The sequence below is a fragment of the Anolis carolinensis genome, chromosome 3 (genome assembly GCF_035594765.1).
Source record: "Anolis carolinensis isolate JA03-04 chromosome 3, rAnoCar3.1.pri, whole genome shotgun sequence".
NCBI lineage: Eukaryota > Metazoa > Chordata > Lepidosauria > Squamata > Dactyloidae > Anolis > Anolis carolinensis.
The window spans coordinates 28,731,021-28,752,591 of NC_085843.1; the positions used below are offsets into that span (position 1 = coordinate 28,731,021).

General features: G+C 38.3%; 1 protein-coding gene across 1 annotated transcript in view; it reads left to right on the forward strand.

Moving 5' to 3' along the window:
• Positions 1 to 20,651, forward strand: part of fgf9 (fibroblast growth factor 9) — a 44,742-nt gene extending 24,091 nt beyond the window's left edge. Inside the window, exons 2-3 of the mRNA XM_008107995.3 lie at positions 1,988 to 2,091; positions 19,377 to 20,651. Coding sequence (XP_008106202.3) covers positions 1,988 to 2,091; positions 19,377 to 19,622 — 350 coding nt within the window. The 3' untranslated portion in view covers positions 19,623 to 20,651. The remainder of the gene's footprint in view (positions 1 to 1,987; positions 2,092 to 19,376) is intronic.
• The last annotated feature ends 920 nt before the right edge of the window (positions 20,652 to 21,571 follow it).

A 21,571-nucleotide genomic window follows, 5' to 3' on the forward strand; every position in this document is an offset into this window, starting at 1 on the left:
CTTTATTCATGTAAGAGGTTTTGCTTACTTGTATTATTGAAGGATATTACTTGCTTATTATTCTTAAACTAGAGCAGAACACTTGATTAAGGCTCCCCAAACCTTAGGCAGTCCTGCATATAGTAGAACATAACACTCTAAGTAAGGTCTATTGGACTTCCTTCAGTAACATTTAAAAGAAAAATATATCTCTGGATATTGTTTGACAACCTATGTTCTTATGCAGAATAAGTCCAATTAGAGCATTCATGAACTCAAAAGAATTTTTTTTTATTATTTACTTTGTTTTATACCCTCTCTGTCTCATTGTTGTACATAGTTGTAGCTGCTGGCTGAAATGTCAGGAAGTGTGGTTTTGAATTTTCGTCTGAACTTCAAAGGAGAAATCCAAGGGTGTAGTTATAAGGGATATAGCAAAATGAGAGCATTACTGTCCCACAAATAAGAATTCTGGCCCAGACAAGATTGTACTTTGTGTCCCAAATCTCTAGGATTTCAGAGAATGAGATGCTGAAAATTGTTCACACCTTGAATTTTTATATTAGCTGTATTTGCACACCTTGAGTAACTTTTGCCTGTTCCTGTTTGTTGATGCCTACTTTTCTAAATACTCAGTGGAGTTACTGAGTTATTGCAATGCTAGAAATTTGAGCCATGAAGGTAAATTTAATTTGGGCCTGCAGAATTTTCATTTGCAGAGCCAGTGCTCTTGTATTATCCCTCCTCCAAGGCTAGATTCATGGAGCTATCCAAGGTGCTGAACCCATTTGGGGACGAGGTTATTTAACATTTCGATTAAAACTCCTGGCAGACACACTATCAATTAGTATGGAAGCCATCTACAGCCACTGACATACTATTTCTTTGTCTGCTTGTTTCTCTGTTTATTTTATTCATTTATTTTCTACCTTTTCCTGACTAATGAGTCTAAAACAATGCAAATTAAAATTTGATAAACCATCAATAAAAAGTATAAAGATAACATTTATTTAAAAACAACTAAACAGTTTGTAAAATTAAAACCACTATAGTTCATTGAAATACTATATTACAAAATCAACAAAGCAGCATAGCACTCCTTTACAAACTTGTCTAAAAGTCAGAAGGAATTAGAATGTTTTTACTTACCAGGAGAGCAGTTATAGCTATGCATGCATTGTTGAATTCTGTTTCAGCAGATTCAAAGTAATCTTTCACAGCCTACAAAATGACTTTTAAAATATCCATCTGTAAGTACAAAATACAACACTGTCTGAGCTCTGTGATCGCAGCATTTTTACTAATGACGCAGGGACTGTTTGAGGATTGGGACATTCATAGAGATACCAAAATGCTTGTTTATCATCCCTGTTGCACATCTGCAAAAAATGGATCATCTACAAACATCACTCTCAATTTCTGGAATTATTCCATCAGTGTTGCCTTTGAAAAATCTTGCACATCTCTTGGGAAGACAGGTAGACAAATGTCAGCATTTTGGAAGAAGCAAAGACCACCAACACTGAAGCAATGATTCTCCACCATCAATTTTGCTGGACTGGCCACATTGTCCGAATGCCTGATCACTGTCTCCCAAAGCAGATACTTCACTTACAGCTCAAGAATGGAAAACAGAATGTCAATGGACAACAATATATTTTAAAAACGTCCATCTGTAAATAATGTTACCAAGCATTTTGTAAGCCTCATTGTATCAAAGGACTGCTTGAAATCTTGAATCAGTTATTTTCAGTTGGAAAAGTTTATGAATTTTTTTTGAGAAGGGTTGAGCTTTTGGCTTGGCAGTCATGAGCTTTTACATTGCATAAGAATCTTGATATCGTTCTCTTTTATGTGCTAAGGATGCATTGATCTCTAATAATTACTCATCCGTTGGGATTCTTCCATCTTCTGGAAAGCAGCTGCTATTTAAATAACCTCTTGATGGTAATACCAAATTTACTAAATCGGTGAATGGAAATAATATTTTGTATTATGTTTTTTGCAGGTATCCTGGAATTTATCAGTATAGCAGTGGGCCTGGTCAGCATTCGAGGGGTAGACAGTGGACTTTATCTTGGAATGAATGAGAAAGGGGAACTTTATGGCTCGGTAAGTTCCTTACAGTTTTTTAAAAAAATGTTGGCCTCAGTATTCTTTAATTGAGTTAAATTGTTGTGATTATTGTGTCTAAATCAAGTGCATAATATGTAGTCTAATTACCTGCAGCCTTTGGGCTAATTTCAAAAGGATGGCAGAGAGCAGGAAAAGAAGAAAACGGGTAACTCAACTCATTATTGGCATAGAACTCACAATATTATTACTTATGAGTAGGACTGGTAATTCAGGATTATCTCATGCCCTGAGGTTTCCAAGCCAAAATCTAAGACTGGGGAAGATCTCTCCTGATGTCATTAAGCATCAGCCACAGCTCCTCATACCTTGCCATTCACACACATCAAGACCATATGTTCCTATTGAGAAATTAAGACTTAAACTTTCTGAAAGGGAAAAGGAAAGGGCCTGAGGAATGGTGGAAGTTAAGGTTCAAAACACCCGGAGGGCCCAAGTTTACCCATGCCTGATCTATAGTGTTACACAGAAAAGGGATCAACACATTTTGACTTAAAGCTGAAGAATCCCAGAAAGAACACAGAGACTCAACAGTTTTAGGCCCCTTCTACACTGCTATATAATCCAGATTGTCAAGATAGATAATCTACATTATCTGCTTTGAACTGGATTATCTGAGTCTACACTTGCCATATAATCTGGTTCAAAGCAGACCATCTGGATTTTATATGGCAGTGTAGAAGGGGGCCTTCGACTGTAAGCCTCAGGGTAGGGAATTGTCAAATTAAGAATTCGTAAACTACTCTGGTAATCTTTGTCATTGGAGGGTAATTTATTTCTTCCAAATGAATAAATAAATAAGCAAGCAAGCATGCATGCTGTAAGCCTCATATGCACTGATTTTCTATCATATCAATGTATCTGGAACTAGATGTGAGAAATGGAGCTGCAGACAGGAAGGGCCAGTTTGGACAATATTGGAAGTCAGTGATCTCCAGGAACCAGGTTGTTGCATTTTCAAGCTGCTGCATTCTGCCTCATCACTTCTCTGTGATGATGGAGTAATAAATGAACCACAGAGTTTTGCTCTATTTTTATTTGTTAAGTTGCCTGAACACAGACACTTGCTCTCTGGTTTGTTTCATTCTCAATAAAGCCAAGAAGAAATTTAGATTAGTTTCTCTAGTTGAATGGGAGAGGAACAAATCAGGGAAGACAAAATGCCCATGATCTGATGGCACAACAAACAAACTGTCTCCTGAATTGGACTGAAGAATAATTCCCCGAAGGGAAGACATAAGATGAAGGGAAGGATAGGAAGTGACTCAGCACAATGGTGCAGAGATGGCAGAAAAGATGCGTATAGTTAGGAATGAGAACTGCTGTTGGTTAAATAAAATGTTTTATATAACGCCGTATCTTTGTGGGAACATTGCATTTGCATCATTAGGGTTGTATGTGTTAATATAAAAACTGCCTTGTTCTGGCAACTTGAGATTTGTTATGGTACAGTATAGTAAGTACTTAGAATGTGAGCAGTACTTAAAAAGCATAGTTGAGAAGACTGCATAGTCTGCAATTATGCTATGCATATTCTGCAATTATGCTATGTCTGCTTTGGAATTCTTTAGGATTATTGTGTAAGGCACTAGTTGGATGACTCTACATTTTCTGATTTTATAGATATATAAACTGAACAAGTGTGGTAATGCAAGGGCCCCAAAATACGGGACCTGTCAGGCTTTTACCTGAGGCATCTAAACAATGCCTCAGGTAAAAGTGAATTAATTTGGGAGAAAGCAGGTAAATTAATTTGATACTCTATTAGACCTGGGCCTTCTTGAAAGGCCGAGGTCTAATGGGGTATTGGGTGTGTGGGGACTGACTACTGGGTAGTCCTAGTAGTCAGGAGTCAGTCCCCACAGCCCTCTTGGTGTTTTGGGCTCCATGAGCCCGGATTAGCGAGAGGACATCCTCCTCCCCCACCCCCCCCTAAAACCAGCCTTAAAATTAAAGAAAACGCTGCTCCGGCAGTCCTCCTGGTGGGTGTGAGGACAGAAATGCGTGCCAAAGCGGGTTTTAAAAACCCGCTTTGGTGTGCATTTCTGTCAAGTCTGGAAGCTCCCTAAGGGCCCAGTCTTACTTTTATGTGGCAATAAGTCCCACTGAGTTGAATTATCTCTCAGTATGTTGGGGATTGTATTGTGTAATCAGAATGGTTAACTAGAACCCCTTCTACACTGCCATATAAAATCCAGATTATCTGCTTTGAACTGGATTATATGGCAGTGTAGACGAATATAATCCAGTTCAAAGCAGATAATGTGGATTATCTGATTTGATAATCTGGATTATATGGCAATGTAGAAGGGGCCTAGGAAACAGGGAAACCAGTCTGGGTGACCTTGGGCTAGTGATACTCTCTCAGTCTTAGAGAAAGGCAGTGGTATACTTCCTTTGAATGAAATTTGCCAAGAAAATGCAGTGAAAGAGTAATTAAAAGTTGGAGTCAACTTGAAGGCACATAACAATAAGAAAAATAATTGTGTTGTATTTTGCCCAAATGAGCCAGAATGATATTATAGTGATTTAAAGAGTTGGACTATGACTTTGGAAACTGGGGTTCAAATCCTTGTTTGGCCATGAAACTGGGTGACCTTGGGCAAGTCACGTTCTCTCAGCCTTAGAGGAAGATAATGGCAAACATCTTCTGAATAAATCTTGCCAAGAAAATCCTGTGATAGGTTAACCTTAAGGTCACCATAGGTCGGAATTGATTTGCAGGCACTGTCACCACCACAATAATTTTTCCTGATGGTATATCTGTATTGTTAGTTGTGTGATGCATGCACACCAGCCATCACTTGAGGTGTGTTAAGAGGATAGCACCAGCTCTTCTTGTATTGCTACATCATCAGCCATCCTAATTGTGCATTCATGAGAAAGAAAGTTAGGAAAGTAATGCTTATTCATGAATTGTGAGGCAAAAAGAAATATATCTCTTTATTGTCCCTTTATATCCAGCCTTTGAGTCTTAAAAGGCACTCTCAGACACTCCATGTGCAGCAGGGATGTAGGTACATAGGACTGAACCACGGCAGTAGTATATTTGTGTAATATGAATGAGTCCGGAATATGAGTCCACAATATAGTCCAGTCTGCCAATAACTCAGTCCTATACATGTGTCTATACTGAGATAGTTTTCACTGGAGTTTATTACTTCCAGGAATTCTGTATGAGATTATGGGATTGCTGCCTAAGTGGATTTGAAAGCTTTAATATAATGAAGTGTGGGGGGGGGGGGGTGCAGGTTTATTATTTTAGGAGATGGCATTGCATTATAAACAGGCCAGTATTAAGATTTATAAAAGTATTTTATTCAATATTTTTGTGACTGAAAAGCAAATATTTAAATATTCTGTAAAGGAAGACATGACATTGGCTTCCTATACCAAAGAATTGATTTGGAAACGTGTTAGATTTTGATATGAGCTGGCATTTCTCCTTCCTGTTTTAATTTTGCATTTGGTGTTTACAAGAATTTTAATGTCATGTTGAACTATAGAAGCTCCCCGTCCCCAATATAGGAATCTGTAAGGAGCTAATGAAGGGCTTGGCAGTTGTACACACGGAGTTATACAGTGTGATTTTGTCCAATTCCCATTTCTTCCAGTGAGGCTTGTGTAGGAGGAATTCCTGATAGATTGTACCCCTAGGCTGGTTGAGTTGGCTTTCAAAACTGTCAGCAGAAGATGGGGATTGCCATCAGGCTACAGTGTGATGAAAAGTGGCTGTGATCTAATTCCATTAGTTTCAATGAAACATAACATCTAATATTCATGATCCTTTAGGGCCTTGTTGACACTGGCAAAATTAGTACCCATATTTCAACAGCTGCCAACAGTAGCAGAAATACTGTTGTGGCCTGGAATCAATGCATATTTTCCTGTCCTCATGGGACCTGATGCATGTGCCAAGAAATAAGAATTTGCATTTGGGATATTGGATTGTGCCAACTAGTTGGGGCAGTGTTGAAAAACTTGGCCCGAGATGCTAAAGCTGTACAAGTATTATTGGTTTCTGGCATTGCAGTATTAAGGTGTTTTAAATGATATGTCATATTTAATGGGGGGAAATGCTGACATTGTAATTGCTACTTTATAGATCACGTGCATTTCTAGTTGGTTTACAGAATGGAAGTAATGTTAATCTTCAAGGTGCCCCAAGGTTTTTGGGTATTTTGTGAAGTTATTTGTCATGGATTTGTACAAAAGTGAAAAGAGAAATACTGTAAGCATCTATTTTTTTGTTGCTTTTGATAACAGTGATGGTGGTGTTGGTGGCGATTCTTGATTTGAGTGCAGGGATATTGCTATGGGGGAAGGCAAAATGAAAGCATGGCCACAATAAGAAGTGTACTCTTCCCTAATGAAATTTCCTCTAGTGCATTAATGTTTAACACTGCAGTTATTTAAACTCTGTTGAATATTTAGAAATACAGACACGTAAAGAAATGGAGCAGGTAAAGTTAGCAAGGGAATAGAATCACAGTAAAATAGATGTGTTCTAGGTATGAGTGATTTTCCCTTGAATTATTCGACAACTTGCATTTTAAAAAAATCTACATATTAGTTGCAAAGATGCAACAATTTGGGGTGTATCAAATTTGTATTAAGTTGATCTTTAGATCAGAACATGTTATTTTAGATGCTAAAATAAAATAAAATACACCATCTGTTGTATGAGGGGAGGGATTACAAGGTTGTGCTATTGCCTGGACAGGGTACCAATATTTGTGACTGACTTCTTCAGTGGAAAAGATACATCTGGCTTGTCAATCAAAGGGGCTGGTTATACATTTGAATCTTTTTTGGATGGGAGAAGAAGACAGTAGCCGTTTTTAAATATTATTTATTGGAATTACGCAGACAGTATTGGCTCTAGATGTACTTGATGTATTTCCTGAAGCTGGTGTCAGAAGGGTGTCAGCATTGATTTAAGGATATAACTATAGAGAATCATGATTAGCTCACTCTCTGGAGTAGTCTACCATTAGACAGAATAAAATTGCTGCACTAGGCAGCAGTATTTGGGAGAAGGCAGCAGGTTATCAAAGAAGGGTGAGCTGTGTGCCATGCAGTTTGTACAGCATGCAGCAAGCTTGCATCTTCAATAAAAATAGAATGCTGTAGAAACATTCTTTTACCAGTTTGGCTGGCTTTTATAAATGGATTAGAAGGGGGCACATCTTGCTTTGCAAAGAAAAACTGTTTTAGATAGGCTTACTTACTACCACCTTCAGAGTCATACATTTCCCATGTACTCTGAGAATAATTAAGCCAAAAGATTCATGCAAAGAGAGATGTTGAAGCAGGATTTGCTGATACTTTGCATGGATGTTTAATCAAGCCTTCTATACATATCTTGGGTTTATTTATTCTTCCAAGAAGGAATCAGAGAACGTATGATCTTTCCCACAGAATAGCCATGTAATGTGAACAGAGGACATCTCATGAAAAGGGCAACAATATGGATATGTGAAGTCTGATTCTACTCAGTGTGGCTTACCTTCTACGTATGCGTGGAAATTGTTTTACAGTTAGAGATTCGAATGTGGTGCTCTATGTGGACAGTGTTGGCGGATGACTGCAATGTCAGTGGCATGGTGCATCTGATCTGGATTTCAATCCAAACTATGAAGGCTAAGATGCTGAATCTATTTTGGAGATTGGGTTCAGTCCCTTGGATAGTAGCCCACTGACTTGAAAGCCATTCCTTTTTGTTCACTGTCAGTCTCTTCGTTTATATCCTTCCCCTCTTCCCCCAGTTATCTACTGTTGACTTTGACAAGAGAGTGGCCAGTCCTATTGATGAATCACCAGCTCAAGGTTGAATTTGGAAGGCTTTATTCCATGTACTCAACAGGCTTCACTTATTTAGTTTATTATGAAACCTAAAATCACGGCATACAGTGGCATAACACAGAAGTGATGACAAGGGCTTTAGCTTTGCCAACAATGGCTCTGTTGCAAGCATTCTGCAACCCTGCCATATAAGGCTTCTGAAGCACTGTCCCTTAATAATTCAAGTGCTGAATGACTCGAAAAGTGCGTTTGCTACATACTTGCTACATTGAAGGTGTCACTGCCTCTGCTGCATCATATTGGCAGATACAGGTATTTTTTTCAATGCCCAAGGGTAAAAAGACAAAAGGATGAATAAAAACTTTCTTTGAATCATGCTTTGAATTCAAATTGAGTTAGCATGAGCACTGCTGACATTTATAAACAGTTTGACCTGCTGATTTTCTGCACATAAAAGCATTAAAGAATGCTTAAATTAACATTGTATGTTTAGCAGTAATACGTAAGAGGTAATGTGGTTGAAAATAAGCCGGCTATTTCTAAACTTCACTGGAATGTGTGGGATTTATGTCCATAGTAAAGGTAAAGGTTTTCCCCTGACGTTAAGTCCAGTTGTGACCGACTCTGGGGGTTGGTGTTAATCTCCATTTCTAAGCCAAAGAGCCGGCGTTGTCCATAGACACCTCCAAAGTCATGTGGCCGGCATGACAGCATGGAGCGCCGTTACCTTCCCGCCAGAGCGGTACCTATTGATCTACTCACATTTGCATGCTTTCAAACTGCTAGGTTGGCAGGAGCTGGAGCTAACAGCGGGTGCTCATTCTGCTCCCGGGATTTGAACCTGGGACCTTTTGGTCCGCAAGTTCAGCAGCTCAGAGCTTTAACACACTGTGCCACCAGGGGCATAAATCACAATAATTACATAGCATTTAGATCAGGCATGGGCAAACTCGGGCCCTCCAGGTGTTTTGGACTTCAACTCCCACAATTCCTAACAGCCTCAGGCCCCTTCCTTTCCCCCCTCAGCCGCTGAGGCTGAGAGTGTATGACTTGTCTTAGCATTAATAAAAACCTATCTATGATGGAAACATCAGTGCAATTTTTTTCTTTATAAACCTGGGCTTTTCATGCTTTTCAGGATTTAAGAGGCTTTTTATTGGAGGTGGAAAGTAAAGTAAGATTTCTTTCAGTACAGTAGAGTCTCACTTATCCAAGCTAAACGGGCCGGCAGAAGCTTGGATAAGCGAATATCTTGGATAATAAGGAGGGATTAAGGAAAAGCCTATTAAACATCAAATTAGGTTATGATTTTACAAATTAAGCACCCAAACATCATGTTATACAACAAATTTGACAGAAAAAGTAGTTCAATACGTAGTAATGTTATGTTGTAATTACTGTATTTATGAATTTAGCACCAAAATATCACGATATATTGAAAACATTGACTATAAGAATGGCTTGGATTATCCAGAAGCTTGGATAAGCGAGGCTTGGATAAGTGAGACTCTACTGTAATGGAGAAGATGGGCTAGATATTTAAGAAATTTTAATAAAATATAGCAGTATAAAAGAAAAAAAAATTCTACCCTTCCTTACCCTTGCATTTAGAGGCTTTCAAAAATAGTCAAGTAACTCCACAATTATGTTTGTCATTCAAAGCCTGAACATTGAATATTTTGAGGCTCAAAGAAGGGTCATATGACATCTTGCAAGATGGTTGCTTGTTCTCTGACCTCTTCATTCATCAATTTGCTTCAAAATTTAATAAAAATGTAATTATATATTAAATTATTGATGTGAAGTGTCATCAAAGTAAAAAATTAACTGCGAGGATAAAGTCTTAGCCTGTTACAAATGGATTGTTTGTATGAGGGGAACACATGATAGAACAAAACAGTGCGGTCTTTAGACCTGTTGCACTTCAATTTAGAAGCTTAACAGCTGCTTTCAGCCTGTTTTGAAGCAAGGCTGTATTGGAAGGTTTTAGCATTTCTAAAGATATCTCTTAAAGCAAGCCATGCAGAAAATAAACTCCCAAATAGCTGTTTAAAACTGGTGGTTTAAAGTGACCTAACACAAAAAAATGACATAAATAAATGAAAAGCACAATTTGATACATGCATACACAGGGCCCTTCCACACAGCTGAATAAAATCGCACATTATCTGCTTTGAACAGGGATATATGGCAGTGTGGACTCAGATAACCCAGTTCAAAGCAGATATTGTTGGATTTTTTTGCCATGATATTCTGGGTTATATGGTTGTGTGGAAGGGCCCAGAGACAGTCTCAGGACCACTAATTGAAAGGCTATTTGGATTTCCTTGATACTGATACTGGCATGGCTTCCACGAGCAGCATCCAAACTGTGTGTGTGTCTGTGTGCTTTCAAATTGCCTGTCAACTTATGGAGACTCCATGAATTGGTTTTTCTTAGGCAAGGAATACTCAGAGCTGTTTATTTTTTCAGTTTCTCTCTCTGGGCCCTTCCATACAGCCATATAACCAAAGTATCAAAGCAGATAATCCACAGTATCTGCTTTGAACTGGATTATCTGAGTCCACACTGCCATATAATCCAGGTCAACATGGATTTTTGACAGCTGTGTGGAAGGGGCCTTTGACATATAGACAATAGCATCTGGTATTCCTTGATAGTCTCTCATGCAAGTACTAACTAGAACTGACCCCTTTTAGCTTCCAGGATCAGGTGGGATCCATACTTTAAATATGAGCAAGGTGGGGAACCTCTTCCTTTGAAATGTTGTTGAAGCTTGAAAAAAAGAAACCAGGATTTTTTGCATTGTTGTTCAAAGTATTGTATAGCATTACTTTATCTGTGCCACCACCTGAAATAGTTTGAGGAGCATGCAAGATTAGGAACTAATCAAAGAACTGGAAATCACATAATATGGTGAAAGGATAAAAGGAGTCTAGGCTCCATGTGCTAAATAATAATAATAATAATAATAATAATAATAATAATAATAATAATAATAATAATATAATAATCTGTTCACATAATAAAAGTGAAAATCTATATGTGTGTATGTGGCATGGGTTTCCATTCAAACAGGTAGCCTCCAATCTCCACAAACAGGCTATAATGTGCTGAGCTGCCACTAAGTGACTCTCCCCAAGGAGTCCCCCAATGACATTGCAGGTTACACCACGCACATCCCAATGTTCCTTTCTCTCTCTATTTGCATGACCCCACCCACTGCCTCTCCATTAACCCTTCCCTACCCTTCCCTATGGCACACAGGAAACAGAGGAATTGATCAGCACCTGAACATACTGGAATGGTTTGGGGAGAATTCACCATGATTTATAGGAGTTGTAGGGACTTGGATTTATAGTTCACCTGCAATTTAAGAGCACTCTGAACCTCACCAATAATGGACCTGGAACTAACTTGGCACACAGAGCCAACATGGCCAAATTTGCATACTGGCGGGGTTTGGGGGTGATTGACCTTAACATCCAGGAGTTATAGTTCACCTGTATTCAGAGAATACTGAACCCAGCAAGTGATGGATCTGGACCAAACTTGGCACACAAATTCACCATGGCCAACTAGGAATACTGTCAGGATTTGTGGGTGATTGACCTTGGCATCAGAGAGTTATGATTCACACGTATTCAGAGAATACTGAATCCAGCAGATGACGGATCTTGACCAAACTTGCCACACAGACTCAACATGGCCAACTGAGAATCCTGGCAGGTGTTTCAGGAAGATTGCCCTGGGAATCTGAGAGTTGTAGTTCACCCTTATCCAGAGAACACTGAACCCAGCCGACAATGGATCTGGACCAAATTTGCCACACAGACCCAACATGGCCAACTTTGTAAACTGGCAGAGTTTGGGGTGATTGAATTTGGCATGCGGGAGTTACAGTTCACCCGTATTCAGAAAACACTGAACCCAGCCTACGTCATATCTGGACCAAACTTGGCACACAGACCCAACATGGCCAATTGAATACTGGCACAGTTTCAAGATGATTGCCCTGGAAATCTGGGAGTTGTAGTTCACCCTTATAAAGAGAACACTGAACCCAGCAGATGACGGATCTGGACCAAATTTGGCACACAGACCCAACATGACCAACTGTAAAAACTGGGGGAGTTTTGGAAGGATTGACCCAAGATTTTTGGGAATTTGAGAAGGGCCTTCCTGGCCGATCTTAAGGGCCGAACAGGTTCATAAAGGGAGAAGTGGTTGCGTAAATATGATGGATGAGGGTGATTCTTTCATAAAAGTGTGCAGTAGTACTGTATATAGTTTTCTCACCTCGTGTGTGTGTGTGTGTGTGTGTGTGTATAAAATCATGGTCATAGAAGGCACTTAGAGAATTGGCAGTTCAGAGAATAAATAGTGAATAATTCAGAACAACAATAATGGCTGAAGGCAAAATCCCTGGAAAGTTTGAGGGCTGATACATTATAACAACTGAAAAATCATGTTTTAGATGTAGCATTTTCTTCTCCTGAACTTGGTTCTGGAATATTATTGAACTAACTCCATTATCTCCAGCCAGCATGACTAATTGTAAAGAAGAATGCAAAACCAAGATTAGGAGCTATTGGTTTAAAGGGTATTTTCCATTCAAAGTCCCATTATGTTCAATTAGAAAATTAAATCAATGCTTAATTATTTGCTGAAAAAAATCACTTCAGTTTTTACCACACTGCTACTATTCAATTGCTTTTTAACTTATGTATTGCACCTTTTAAACTTGCCTAGTGTGGACTGTTTGCCGTCTTGAGTCTCCATGGGGAGAAACGCAAGGTATAAATAAAGATAATAATTAAATAAATAGGCAATCTTAGATGGGAATCCCATCAGGATAATGCCACCACCCTTTGACCAGAATGGCTGGTTCTGATAGGAGCTGGAACATTTGTAGGGCCATAGGTTCCTCTACTTTGTTTACAGAAATCATTTCATAAATATTTTCTTTGTATGCAGACTGTGCAAACTTTAGTAAAAAGAGATTTCTATATTTCATATCAAAACACACCTAATAGAATTAGTTATTAAGTAGTAGAAAGAGCACCCATTAGCAGTCTGAACTGCTGACCTGAAGGTTGCTGGTTTGAACCGAAAGACAGGGTGAGCTCCCGTCTGTCAGCTCTAGCTTGTGGGGACATGAGAGAAGCCTCCTAGCTAACACATCCAGGCGTCCCCTGGACAAGGTCTCTGTAGACAGCCAATTCTCTAACACCCGAAGCAACTTTTAGTATGTTCTCAAGTTGCTTCTGACACATTTTTTAAAAAAGTACCCATTTGTAAATGCTGACTAAGTTCAGTGTAATTGCCATAAACATTATTGCAGAAACAGCTCATAATAGCAATCTCAGAACTTCATTTTTGTTACAGATTACTGATCATTCTTAGACTGAACATGACTTTCACTTTGATGATATCTAAATCTAGGCTTATGATCTTGATCCACTAGCAACAATTAACATTGGTACGGAATGTTAAGCAAGCTAAGTTGTTTGAAGGTTAAGCCCATTACACAACTAACAAAATGTCTGGTTAAATCATGTACATACATTACTTAGAATGGATTTTTTGATAAATTTTGTTAGGCGGATAATGGATTTGTCAGATGGGGATGCACAAATCTATCCCTTTTACATTTTTTAAAATAAATCTCAATTATAAGAATGTACTGTTTATTTTGTCAACTTATAATTTTTGAACTAATTGGCTTGATTTTCCTACTATGTGCCTTTTGAATGCATTTTACCTAGTTTGTGCATTTGTGGTATATAAAACATTTTGGATATTATTTTAAAACATGTGTGTTTGAACTTATATCTAATATATACATTTTCATGCCCTATAGCTGTTCTGATTTGGCAAGTAGGAACTAGTGTAGATTCCATCTCTGTGGACTGAAGCAGACCTATTGGTCTGCCATCTGATTTGTGTCTTCCAAGTGCCCTGAGTGCAGCTTGTACTTTGGTTTCTAACTTTGTAGGTTCATCTTTAAATAGTTCTTCCTTGGATAATTCTCCTGTTCCTTCATCTTTATTATATAGTGTGTTGTATTGTTTGTCACCCTTTTGATTACTTAATTGTTTGTGGTGAACAAACTGTTGTCTTTGCAGAATGCATTCAATAGTACTTCTGCTTCATTTCTTGATCCTCGGGCGGATTTTAATGCAATCTTTGATTCTGCTCAGTTTCTTACTTCTGGGTTGCAGTTGCCTCTGATTAACCAGAAGTCTACTTTGCAGTACTTAATAATAATAATGATAATAATACCCCACTTTTCTTCCCGTGAGGACTCAAGGCAGCGGACACTCCACACTAGACAAGTTTAAAAGATACAATACAAAAGTTAAAAAACAATAAAATAGTAACTGTGGTACAAACAGAATTAAAATACAGTAAATACACTAAAACGGAGCCCCCGATGGCGCAGCAGGTTAAACCGTTGAGCTGCTGAATTTGCTGACCAAAAGGTCGACGGTTCGAATCCGGGGAGCGGGATGAGCTCCCGCTGTTAGTCCCAGCTTCTGCCAACCTAGCAGTTCGAAAACATGCAAATGTGAGTAGATCAATAGGTACTGCTCCGGTGGAAAGGTAACAGTGCTCCATGCAATCATGCCGGTCACATGACACTGGCTCATTGGCTTAGAAATGGTGATGAGCACCAGCCCCCAGAGTCGGACACGACTAGACTTAATGTCGGGGAAAACCTTTACCTTTAAAATACACTAAAATGGCTTTTAAAACTCATATTCATATTTATATATTTTATTTCTTGTTTTATTCTGTCCAGCTTTCCGCTATTCATGCCTTTCGCATTCCATGGTTCTAAAATATGTGTGGTGTAGCTTTGGATTTTATTTTCATCTCCGAATGCTAGCAGCTGAACATGATTTTGGGTTTAGTCTAGTTGTGTCATTATGTGCAGCATCACTGATGGATTTCCCTCTGCTATATCCCAGTAGCTTGTTTAGTGCTTGTGACCTGAGCGTTCATCTGGCTGTAGACAGTGGCAAATTCAGTTTCCACCCATCTCCAGTCCAGATTCAAAACAATTTTGAAGTGTACATCCGATTGATAGGCCTTCAAAGGAGAAAGGAATCACTGACTATTCATGTGTGGTATCAGTTTTGTTTGTTTCATCTAGTCGGAGCTAAAGTATCTAATATAAAGTGTAGTTCCATCAAAATTGTGTCGAGCCTTGGGAACTAAGTAAATTGAAACTTTACCTATTTGGATAATTGAATTTATGCCCATTACTTTTAAATTATTTGCTCCACAGGGATGAAGTTTACAGAATTCTATACCACAGTGTTCCTTGTGATGTTTGACTTTTTGATTTTATTAACACAAGGAGGTATCTCAATGGGGCAGAATGAAAATGTTGATGTAACAATTAATATGTTGTTCCCGTAGTGGGGACATTTAAAAAGAGTTTTTATTGTAGTTTTTCCCTGCAGGTTGACTTCTATCATGTTGGCTTTAGCAGAATTTTAAATTAAAATTATGTTAGTGATCTATGAATTAGTTATTGTGTAAATCTTTACTAAAGGTGTATGCATTGGTACAAACAAACATAAGCTTGATTTCTTTGGTATAATAATGCCAACCATAATTGATTGGATTATGCTACACTACTTTAATAACATAATTTGCTTCTATTAAGGGATATAAATTTTAGTGGTGGTCTGGTAGAATCCTGCAGTATTGTTTCAGCTGAATTGAGGGTCTCGAAAAAAAATATGGCACAGTTAAAAAACAAGCCTTTTATTATGGGATTGGTCATTCCTTTTCCACATGATTTAGTGGGTAGGTGGGGCCTAGGCATAGTTATCTTCTAATGATTCTCTTTATGTGCTTTTCCGTTTCTTTTTCTTACCAGAAAAGAATATTTAAGCAGGGCAAGAAAGAATATCTTTAAAAACAAAACAAAAACATCCTTCTGTCTCAAATTACTCTTGCTTTCAGATAAGCCTTTGTGAGCATTTACATAGGCTATGACAGAAATGATTATATGACTCAAGAAAAGACTGAATGACAGCTAGAAACTCCTTTTAACACCCTAGAACAGGCATGGGTAAACTTCGGCCCTCTAGGTGTTTTGGATTTCAATTCCTAACAGCCAGTAGGCTGTTAGGAATTATGGGAGTTGAAGTCCAAAACACCTGGAGGGCCAAAGTTTGCCCATGCCTGCTCTTAGAAGTTCTGCAGGGTACATCATGTGATCCTACAAAGATAAGGGAGAAAAAGCCAATTTGAATGAGTTTCATCCTCTTTCCACCAGTTTGGTTTCAGCACACTCAGCTTCTTTTCAGCATCTGGTTTTGCAACTGAAAGAACACAAAATGATTTTAAAAAATTGCTCAAAGAAATGTTAAGGCAACAAGAGTTTCATTTCCAGACTATTCAACAAATATAAATAAGACATTGATTACAAAGCTGTCTGCATCCTTCCCTTTTAGATGAACTATGGGAAGCCATCAAAATGCATTCAGCTTTTACCAATTGTTGGATTCATTAGTCGTTGCAGTCTTAATGCGTATAGTCATTGGACTTGGTGTTCCATATTTTAGGCTGAAATAGATATAATGGTGGGGATGGATAAAGTACTAACCCATGTAAACATATGTTACTGTCCCACTGTCTTCCCCTCTGAACTCATATGTTTGAAAAATGTGATAACCCTCCCTTCAGGGTTACTTACAGCAATTTCTAAAATAACCAAACTAATACAAATTTGCCATGAAATCATTGAAACAACAGGAATATTTTTTGTTAAATAAATAAGCAAAATATTGGTAAGTTTAATAGTACAATAAAACCTGGAGGATTATGATAAAAAGCCTTCACTTGGAACAAACAGGTGATGTCTTGCCTCCATTTGAGTCTCTGTGCTGTCCCTACTGAAAAATCCATTCCCTAGACCAGGCGTAGGCAAACTTTGGCCCTCCAGATGGCAAGAGAAAGTAGATAAAATTTAATCTAGTGTGTGCCTCAGGGTTGACTTAAAGTTATCATGATCTTGTCATAAGTCGCTTTGAGTCTTGTGGAGTGAAAAAGCGGGGTAAAATAGACATAATAAACATAATAATAATAATAATCATCATTATCATCATCAGCAGCAGCAGCATCATCATCATCTTTATTCAAAGGAAGCATCACATTGCCTTCTTCGAAGGTTGAGATGGTGTGACGTGGGTTGCCCAAAATCAACCCATAGTCTAAAGATCAGCAACCAGGTTGTTAACTGGAGCGTTGTACAAGGAGTGGACAACTCCCATGTTACAGCAGCTCCACTGGCTGCCGATCCACTTCTGGGCTAAATACAAAGTGCTGGCTATTACCTATAAAGCCCTAAAAGGTTTAGGTACAGGCTACTTAACTAAACACATTTCTGCATATAAACCTACCTGAATCCTGTGGTCATTGGAGAGGGCCCTGCTCTCGGTCCCACTCCACCTCAAGTGCGGTTGGTGGGAATGAGAGAGGGGGCCTTCTCTGTGACCGCCCCTTCCCTCTGGAATTCCCTCCCTTTGGAATTATTACCTATTTTAGTGATTATCACGTTTTTGTGAATTTTTAATTGGTTATTTTAATTGTTTTTTTACTGCTATTTATTTTGATTTTGTTTTTGTTGTTGTAAGCCGCCCTGAGTCCCTTCAGGGAGTTGTTGTTGTTGATATTATTATTATTATTATTATTATTATTATTATTATTATTATTATTATTATTATTATTATGGCCATATGAAGATTCAAACTTTTATTTTCTGGAGTCCTATTGCAGTACTCAAGTTACTACAGCATGATGGCTTTATGTCATGAGTTTTTTTCAACTCTTATTGTACAATCACAATAGTGAGCAGACACAATTTGTATTTAGGAGATTGCCATCTTTGTGAGGGTGGGAGCAGGATAAATTTGGCAAGGTTCAAAACTGTTAAGGACTGTTACAGTGAAAAGTGTAAATTCTCTTGTGAATAATTTATTTTGATATTTTTAAATATTAGCCAAGTTATCTATATGGAAAGGAGCTCCCAGTGGCACAGCGGATTAAACCGCTGAGCTGCTGAACTTGCTCACTGAAAGGTCAGTGGTTCAAATTCCAGGGGGCGGGGTGAGCTCCCGCTATTAGCCCCAGCTTCTGCCAATAGTTTGAAAACATGCAAATGTGAGTAGATCAATAGATACTGCTCCGGCAGGAAGGTAATAGCACTCCATGCAGTCATGCCAGCCACATGACCTTGGAGGTGTCTACGAACAACACTGGCTCTTTGGCTTAGAAATGTGGATGAGCACCAACCCCCAGAGTCGGACATGGCTAGACTTAGTGTCAGGGGAAAACCTTTACCTTTCTATATGGTACAGCTTGCCTTTTACTTATATTTTGCACATGTGCTCACAGATCTACATGGATTGATGTAAAAGGCGAAAGATTTATACGATCTGAAGAGAAACCAGAGTGAGATAGGGATTTTAGGTGTGCGCAGGGTCTGTTGTGTGTAACATGTTTGTATGTCTTTGTTTGAATGTTAGGGTGAACTCTTATATTTAATTTCTTTAAAAAAATGAGTAGAAATCTAGATTGAAAATAGTGGATAACATGTAGAAAGAGCAAAATGTTTTGAATTACTGATAATAATATGTACTTAATGTTAGAATTAACCGGTTGATGGACTAATGTAGATATGCATGCACATTTCAAAAGGATTGTTATTTGACTTTATCTGCTATAATTTGCTGTTTTGTTATGTAACATATCATTAATTAACTGTTTATCCACCAATAAATAAATGAATACATGGATTGATGTAGTTGTTTATTAAAATGGACCCATGGTGTGTAGAACTACCCTGTTTGCCCTAAAATAAGACATCCCCAGAAAATAAGACCTAGTAGAGGTTTTGCTGAATTGCTAAATATAAGGCCTCCCCCAAAAGTAAGACCTAGCAAAGTTTGTGTTTGAAAGCATGCCTGCTGAACAGAACACCAGAGCATGCAGGATCGGTAAATGTACATACCATAGTGTGTTGTACATGGAAATATTGGTAGTAACAAGAAATTCTTGATAGGATTCACAGTTTGTCTGGTTGTGCTGGTTTACGATGACAGCTACTGTACAGTATATAATAAATGCTCATTTTTTGTTCAACAATAAATGTGAAATAAGACATCCCCTGAAAATAAGACCTGGAGCATCTTTGGGAGCAAAAATTAATATAAGACACTGTCTTATTTTCAGGGAAACACGGTAGCGAGTGGGTTACAAAGGTAGATGCTTTAGAGAAATAATCAAATATAATTTAAAATAGAGAGGATGGGGATTGGGGATAGGACTGTATCTTTGGCAGCCTCTGGTTTTCCATTTTGGTAGCTAGCAAAGTAAGTAGATGAACGATAAAAGTATCCTAAAATCCTTACTATTCTTTTCTGTTTTCTCTCCACAGGAAAAATTAACCCAGGAGTGTGTGTTCAGAGAACAGTTTGAAGAGAACTGGTATAACACATATTCATCGAACCTATATAAGCACGTGGACACTGGAAGACGATATTACGTTGCATTAAACAAAGATGGGACTCCAAGAGAAGGGACTAGGACTAAGCGGCATCACAAATTCACGCATTTTTTACCTAGACCAGTGGACCCAGAGAAAGTCCCTGAACTATATAAGGATATTTTAAGCCAAAGTTGACAAAGACATTTCCTTCCCTTGAGCCCTTAAAAAAAGTAACCACTATAAAGGTTTCATGCGGTGGGTTCTTAATTGATTAGCTGTGTCATCACATCAGCTCCACTGTTGCCAAACTTTGTCGCATGCATAATATATGATGGAGGCTTGGATGGAACATGCTGATTTTGTTCTGCACTTAAAGGGTTTGTCTTCCTGGAGGAGAGCCTTCGCCCATCGCTTGATTTATTAAGAGAGGAAGGAAGGAAGCGTGAGAATGTGTGAGAGTGAAAGAGAAAGAGGATGAACGAAGCAAGCGGGAGCGAGAAGGAAGGGGGGAAAAGGCCTGATGCATGCTGGGAAACAGACACGCTTTTAAATTTTTTGATCTGTTGTACTTCATTCTATATCAGCATAGCTGCCATACTTTGACTCATCAGGAATTTTGGCTGGTGGCCTGCGCAAGTGTACGCTGCATATTAAAAAAAGGCATGGAAGGTTCCGTCTTACTTAAACAAAAGGATACAAAAGCAAAAGAGACTTATTTTCCGTTTGATTGCTCAAGTGGGAGTCACCCCTTGTTGAGTTTCGAGCAAACACCTCTTAGGTAAAACAGGAGAAGATGGGGGAAAAAATAAAAATAAATAAAAAAGCTAAAATTTATTTATAGAAATTCCAAAGGCAACATTTTATTTATTTTATATATTTATTTATTATATAGAGTTTATTTTTAATGAAATATGTACAGGCCAGATAGGCAGTTTGGAAGCTTTAGGCTCTGTAAAGCATTTCGACAGCGAAAGCCGCTATGAACCTGTGATAAAAATTCATGCAAGTCAAACGTCAAGGTGCATGGAGGCAAAGAAATCTAGGGATCCTAATGTACTAAAGGTGACAATCTCTTTTGTGCCCATATTATTGTAAAAGTATGCACACCACTCATGTCACTGGGTGCTCACTCTTCTGACTGCTTGTTTCATAGCTTAAACTTCCCCTCTTCTTCCCCTTCCTTCCTTGAGGATTAAAGATAAAATTGGGTCTTCAAAACTTTAATTCTGCGTCTGTAATATTTCCTCTTTGAGAAATGACTTGTTCCATCTTTGTAAGCTTCACAGCTGTGGAAGAAAGAAAAAGAAGGGTTGGTTGGTCTATATATTCTACTCATTCAAACCTACTGCAGATAATACCAAAGCTAAGCGATACATATGCTCTTTTTATTTTAGCAGAATGCCAGAAACATCCTAATATTGACATTTTGTGCTGATTAAGGTTCTCACAACTAGTACAAGAAGCCAGGGATGAGGTTCCCTCTTGTAAAAAAATGTTTTAATTGTGCACTTGACTATCTACTCTGAGATGACACAAGTTCCATAGGGGGTATTATTGTAACATCTTTTATGGGGAAATTGCTTTCAGTGTGAACTATCATAATACTTATTAGCACCCTTCTTAAAGTAAGATTCTTGCAAAACGAAACCAATAAATCTCTATTGAGAATGCAATGAGGGGAAAAGTACTATCCTCGTTTTATTTCCTGAGGCTATCTTTCAGATGTACCTGAAATATATAATGCAGGATTCATTGCATACTGTATGTTATTAGGATTATATAACATAAATGCAAACACACCTTGGTTGTAATTTGGGCTTGCCTTTTGCAGGGGAAAAAGGCTTTGTCATCAGTCTCAGAGAATAACAGAGCAGGCAGAAGCATCGTACCGGCATGTGCTGTTCATATACAGGCAGTCCCCAAGTTACTAACAAGATAGGTTCTGTAGGTTTATTCTTAAGTTGCATTTGTATAAGTTGGAACAGGTACATATTTTGTATGAATCCAGACCCCTTTTCCCCATGATAACACTTCCAGGAGTAAATTTCTCTTCCTAGGGGTAGATTTATCTCACTTCCTTATCTCAGCCCCATTCTTAACTATGAGTCATTTGTAAGTCAGATGTTTGTTATTGGAGACTGCTT